The 6,606-nt window shown below is 45.9% G+C and overlaps 1 protein-coding gene across 3 annotated transcripts in view; it reads right to left on the bottom strand.

Annotated features, from left to right (window-relative positions):
• The window catches only part of LOC135821090 (uncharacterized), an 89,828-nt gene that overhangs the window by 20,196 nt on the left and 63,026 nt on the right, over window positions 1–6,606 (bottom strand). For all 3 annotated transcript variants that reach the window (XM_065334155.1, XM_065334154.1, XM_065334156.1), the window contains 4 exons: window positions 5,035–5,115; window positions 4,166–4,252; window positions 2,520–3,350; window positions 1,189–1,506 (listed from right to left, as the gene is read on the bottom strand). In XM_065334155.1, coding sequence (XP_065190227.1) covers window positions 1,189–1,506; window positions 2,520–3,350; window positions 4,166–4,252; window positions 5,035–5,115 — 1,317 coding nt within the window. The remainder of the gene's footprint in view (window positions 1–1,188; window positions 1,507–2,519; window positions 3,351–4,165; window positions 4,253–5,034; window positions 5,116–6,606) is intronic.

Below are 6,606 nucleotides of genomic sequence, written 5' to 3'. Positions count from 1 at the left end.
TACACGCAACATGGCGTGAAACAGAGAAAATACACGGCTTGGTTACGCAATGAGCAGTGGAGATAGAGAAATTAGACTACACAAAGTTATCAGGCAATTTCCGCTTGCAGGCAAACTGGGGCGTGAACACTGTTGAAGCACTGAAGCCAGCACTCGAAAATAGTACTAGGACAAAAACACATGTAACCGTTAGTAGATCTACTCGTAACAGCCATTCATAAACAAATATGATACAATTCGCCTGTGGGGATTGCCCATTTCAAAATTTAAATAATAATAATAATAATAATAATAATAGGTCAGACTCGGATGGAAAGGCAAGGATTAAAAAATTAAAAGAGAGGACCCAAGGTTTACAAGTTATGCGTTTTTGTGTCAAACACTAACGATATAAGCAGGATACAGTCACGTTCATAATAGTTCCTAACTAAAGCTGTGTTCACAACTGGCGCGTGTACGCGTGAAACCACGCGTTTGTGCGTATTTTTGCTGGCTTTTGGGGCGCCATGCGTACGGAAACGCGCCGAAATGGAAATTCCAACATGTTGGAATTTTCAGCGCGTATCAGGCGCATACCAGCGTACATGCCAGTCACTTTGACTGACGGGGTCAAAAAACTAGTACTCGAAGGTGTCGCACGCGCTAAATACGACTCGGATTGCTGTTTTTTGTGAAAGGCTGAGCGCGTTTGGGCACGCTTGAACCGCAAGCGTACCGCGTCCACGCGCCAGTTGTGAACACAGCTTAACGCATTCCAATACGAAGCATTAGGTCGTTGAATGTCAGTATCACATCAGTCAGTGTTCTGCTAATCGCTGCATGCTCTGACTCACCCGTATCATGCTGATATTGGACACAACACGCATAACTTGTAAACCAGTCGTTTAATTTTAAATATAGTAAGGTGGAATCCTGATAATTCGAACCCCAAAAAGCCAAGGAAGAACTTCCAATCGTCGGGGTATTCAAATTATCCAAACATGTACCCACAACACTATGTGCTATACTAAATGACATTCTGTAGATTCCCTGAGCCCCCCCCCCCCCCCCCGCCCACACCTGTTGAATTAGATATCACAGGACTTGTTAGCACAAGCCGCATTGACACAAGTCGTCTCAAGGCATGTTCTTAGGCAAATGCTATAATTTTATCGCGTTGCTTTTAAAAGTTCAAGACATCCCACTTACTGACACAGAGGATTTGGGCTCGGTGATTGCTTGTGGTGTTCACAAACCTCTGTTTTCCCTCGCTAAACGTTACGGTTCTGTAAAGGGAGTTGCCGTTCACCACGATTGGTTTGACGTGATAAGGTGCTTGCCGAATAGCCAATCTCTCTAGGAATCTCTCTCTTATTAATACATGGCCATGTGCTTGCAGCCAGGCCCCGGTTACGAGGTGAAGTCCGTACTGCTCACATGCCTCCTCTGCGAATTGCTCTGTGACGTAGGGCCTCAGCGCTGGCGTTGCTGTGGTGTATACTGAAGAGTTGACGTGAAGCCACTTGGCTACAAAACAAGGGCACATACAGTAGCCAATAGGGAATATGTATAACAAACGCAACGACAATAGCGAGCATTCCCAGATGGCCTAGAGTACTCAACACCACCAGGATGGAGCAATCCAGCAAAGGACTGCCTTAGCTCCACTTTGTGCATGAATCGAAGCATTACAACAATGGGTTGACCGATTCTCTCTGGTCTCTTCTGCCTTTTTGACAAAAGTTATGAAATAAACCTAAATAACAGGTGCTCACAATCTAGTCATGCTCAATAAAACCCGGTCATGGAAAGGTCAATGCTACCATTTCACCCCTATTCTGAGACAGGTTCAGGTGTCGGCCAATATTTGCAGGCATGGGGCTGGGTGGACTTCATTGAGCAGCACCGTGCCATAGTTGGGAATCACCCAGCGGTTATACCAAGAGTACATAACCCCCCGGAGTGTGCAACTTCCACATACCCTGCTTTCCCGACAGACTTTCAAGTTGACGTCATTAATTATGGGGCTGGGGAGACTTCATTGAGCAGCACCATGCCATAGTTGCGGATTACTCGGTGGTCAAACGAAGGGAGTAGTATGACGCCGGGTTACATAAGCATATGACAGAAGTGTTTCGATTGGTCCCGTCAAGAGTACATAACCCCCCAGAGTGTGCAACACCTGATCCAGCTGCGCATAGGGTCTTGGTCGAGCGGAATTGGATCTTTGCGTCATAATACCGTACACATCTGAGGGGAACCCGGGTCTTGCGCTGGCGTGGAGTGTACGAATGACATCAGAAGATCCGATTCCGCTCGACCAAGACCCGATGCAGAGCTGGATCGGCGTTGCACACTCTGGGGGGTTATGTACTCTTGGTTCCGTGTGTGTGGGTCTGAACCTGGCTATAACGATCAGTTTCCAATTGAACTCAGAAACCTCGGTTGTAATAACTCTTGCCGTGCCTACCCTATCCATTCGTCCCTGGCTACTCAACATTTCTCTCACTCGTTCATATGATCACAATGCAAAAGCCTACCTTCGCAGATGACATCATGATGGCTTGCTCCATTACTATCATATAACTCTTCTCTTAACTCGTTCTTGCCCTGCTGGTATATGATATTTTGGTCATCCTCCTCGAGCGATGCCGATATTGAGATAGGGTTGCTGTCACCGCTCGCCATCATCTCGAGATGGCTTGCTCCACTACTATCATGTAACTCCTTTCTTAACTTGTTCTTAACTAGTTCTTGCCCTGACGATAGGAAGATAGGGTTGCTGTCACCGCTCGCCATCATCTCGCCATCAAGATGGCTTGCTCCACTACTATCATGTAACTTGTTCTTAACTAGTTCTTGCCCTGACGATAGGATGATAGGGTTGCTGTCACCGCTCGCCATCATCTCGCCATCAAGATGGCTTGCTCCACTACTATCATGTAGCTTGTTCTTAACTAGTTCTTGCCCTGACGATAGGGAGATAGGGTTGCTGTGACCGCTCGCCATCATCTCGCTTGATCCACTACTATCATGTAACTCTTCTCTTAAGTTGTTCTTGCCCTCCTTGTACATGACATGCTTGCCATCCCTCAAGAAAGATGTCCATATTGTGATAGGGCTGTTGAAATTGCTTGCCATCATCTTGTTGAGCAATTCTTCCATGCAGTCTCGCACGCCAAGCGTCTGACTGGTGAAGGCATTATAGTCTACCACGTCGTATCCTCTTCTCTTGCACATCTGGCGGGCATGCGTCAAGTTCGTTTTCTTCTGGCAGCTGTCACCGTCGAGGTGTGGATGACACGGCAAGCCGGCGAGAGCCATCCAGGTGTACATTGCCTTATCTGTACCCAGGCACTTTGTCTTGAAAGCTGAACATAACACAGTACACATGCAAGACACGGTCAGGTGAAATAGCACGCAACTGGACCACAGCCTAACAAGACGTACACTTGCTCAGTAGGGATACCGCAGTCCTTTTCAGAGTTTGTTTACGACAATGATCAGAAATATCATCGGACCACAGCTATACAGTAAAACCTGGTGTAAGCGACCTCTGGGTTTAGCGACCACCTGCTCTTAACATGGACCATTTTTCCATGCACTGATAGTTCTACACAGACACTGTGGGACCTGGTTCTAAAGACCACCTAGCTTTAATGACCGCTTTTGCTTGCACCGTGGAGTGGTCGTTTAAACCAGGTTTTACTGTAGTTCTGGTGATGGCAGTCAATTTTTTTCCTGCAGACTTTTCCGCTTGCAGGTCCATGGAGTTAGCTATCCTGTTGTATAGTGCCGGTGGGCCTTGTGAACTCGGACACTGGCGTGTACGTCGTGCGGATGGAGAATGCCACAAATGTAGAGACCCACCAAGCGCAGCTCACAGCCAAAATAATCATAATGAACAGCAGCCGAGCTTTCAACTACTGCAAATCGCCCAATATTCGGGCCACTAAATTTTCGCGATTTCTTAGAACCAACAAATTTGCGATGGCAAAAGGTCGCGAAGCACAGGGGCCACCTACATACACCCACTGTTGAAGCTCGATTTCACGCTGGTTAATATTCGCATTACGCTCTTCTCGCGAAAATAGCGAACATTAATCCGTCGCAAACATTAGGCATTTTACAATATTCCAGAACACATGAACAAAACAGGGATTTACTTCATACGGCATATACTTACTGTGCTGACACTGATCTCCATGGAAACCTTTCCGGCAGATGCAGGTGCCATTTTCAGTGCACTGGCCGTCATTCAAGCATTTGCATGCTGCAGCAGTGATTGGGAATATTCACGCATTTTCCAAAGCACACGAAAAGAAACAGAATAACGGACTGTCGAGAAATTGTTCACATGCCCTTGCCCATCATCATGGACGCCTCAAACCAGCTCTTTTAACCACTCACAAGGGTGTCCAACTCCCCATATCAATATTTTGCCGAAGGGGTAGGGGCGCAGCATTGACTTCCGTGTACGCTGCTTTACACTTCAAGTGCAGAGATGTATTAATTTGTAGCTTAGATCAGTTTTTTTTACAATGCAACACAATATTGTAGCTTCTTCGCCCCTTTTGGTGTAATCTAGTTGCAGTGTTCAGATTAGCCAGAATTCTTGTAGCCGCCATATGCTCTCCCAATCAGTTTAAAATTATCACATTCCGGCTACAAACTGAGCATATGTTGCAGAATAGGTCGGAGAAGCCCGCATGAGGACTCGGAAGTTGTTTTCTTCTCTTCAAAATACAACATTCAAGCATGCGTGAGAGCATAGGTCATACATTCTCTGACATGCCTATGTAGCCCAGCATAGGTATAGTATTTTAATCAAGGTCTGTCGCCTACCTGCCCTCGCAATGGATATACTTACTTCCTCGTCTTTACTATGAAGCACTCAAACCACGGCTGCCACTAGCCACTGTTTCTCCCGGTTTATTGCACCCACTCTGATTGATAACACATAGTACTGTCTCTCTCTTATTGGCTACGGCCACCGTGAGAATAAAGATAATAATAATGCCTACATACATTACAGCAGCTTTCTTCAGCACTTACCTTCTGTGCAGTTAGGTCCATCTAGTCTGGCCGTACATTCGCATACTTTGTTCTTTTTCACCCACGGGTGCGTACACACAACTGCATCACACATCGCAAGGAAGGGGAAGAAGAGGAAGAGAGTAAATCAGGCAGACACGAAGTCAGACAGACTAAGGTTACGTTTGGTTGGTCACATTCCCAAATGGGAATCACTTGGAATCACTCGGAATCATTCTCGCCCGTTTGGCTGGTCAAAAAAGTGCGTTAGGCTGGTCACATTCCACATGATTCCAGAATGGGAATCGCTGAGAATGATTCTTTTTGGAGAATGATCATTCCACCTCACATGCTGGAATGATCATTCTCATTCCGGAATCAAAAATGATAATGGCTGCGACGAGCCAAACAATGTAGCACCAGGTTCAAGTGCCTCAAATCATGCACTCAGAAGTACCTTGACTCTCTCAAGGAAACTAGAGTCGGGTAAAAGAAAAGACAGCCGCCGTTCCACAACGACATCATGGAATTGCTATGTCAAGTGATTCCTAATTGATTCTGGCGCGTTAGTTTGGTCAGGTGATTCTTGCCGATTCCCATTCCAGAATGGTTCTCATTTACATTCTGAAAATGCCCAACCAAACGCAACCTAAGGTTGCATTTGGTTGGGCAATTCCGGAATGATATTGACCACCAAACAATAGGAGGACAGAGGAAGTGTTTTACTCAGAGTTTCACGCACTAAGCGATCATCAGAAAACAGCTGTTTTCTGATGATCGCTTAGTGTGTGAAACTCTGAGTAAAAACACTTCCTCTGTCCTCCTATTGCTTGAACCAGCTCTACCACTCGGTATTGAGCACTCTCTTGGACAGCCTGGAACCTCTCTGTTTTTGATATTGACCACCCGTGATTCTGGAATGTTAATGATAGCTTGCATGCCGTCCTACCGGTAAGACCACGCGTCCTACCGGTAGAACCCAAGAAATCGCGCTGCAAAAGTGCTGTTGCTTGAGAATCTTGTTGAAACAATTGTTGAGATGAGGTCCTTGTAGGACAAAGTAATGGCACAAATGCAAGACTATATCCAGGGCATTGCATACCGTACTTCCCCACATATAAGCGCATGCGCTTATAAGTGAAAATTTGCTGCAAAAAAGATCTTTGGCTGTGTAAACATGTTCGGGTAGAAGCCCATGCGCTTATATGCGCAATACAGGTTTGTCTGTGTCCTAAGCAATGGTGTCATCATACTACTTAGTGGTATATTTCGCTCCCACCTTTTCACCAATAGTGTTCACATATAAGCACATGCGCTTATAATCGAGGGGTGCGCTTATATCCGGACATAAGCACATGCGCTTATATGTGCGGAAGTACGGTATGTGCAATTTTATCAATTGTCAAAATGGGCGCCATGTTCCTGTCGGAGCGCTTGCAACTCCGTCCAAAGTGAATTTCGACCATGGCATATCGATTGCCATGGCAGTGGAATGCAAAATTCCACACCTTGTTTACATGGTTACCATGGACTGTTGCCATAGAATTTCTTATATGCCTTGTACGATCACGTCCAAAATGCGTGGACTCCTTC

This window comes from Sycon ciliatum, chromosome 7 (assembly GCF_964019385.1).
Source record: "Sycon ciliatum chromosome 7, ocSycCili1.1, whole genome shotgun sequence".
Classification (NCBI taxonomy): Eukaryota; Metazoa; Porifera; class Calcarea; order Leucosolenida; family Sycettidae; genus Sycon; species Sycon ciliatum.
Note: the sequence above shows the minus strand (reverse complement) of the source record. Positions and strands in the feature narration are given on the sequence as shown.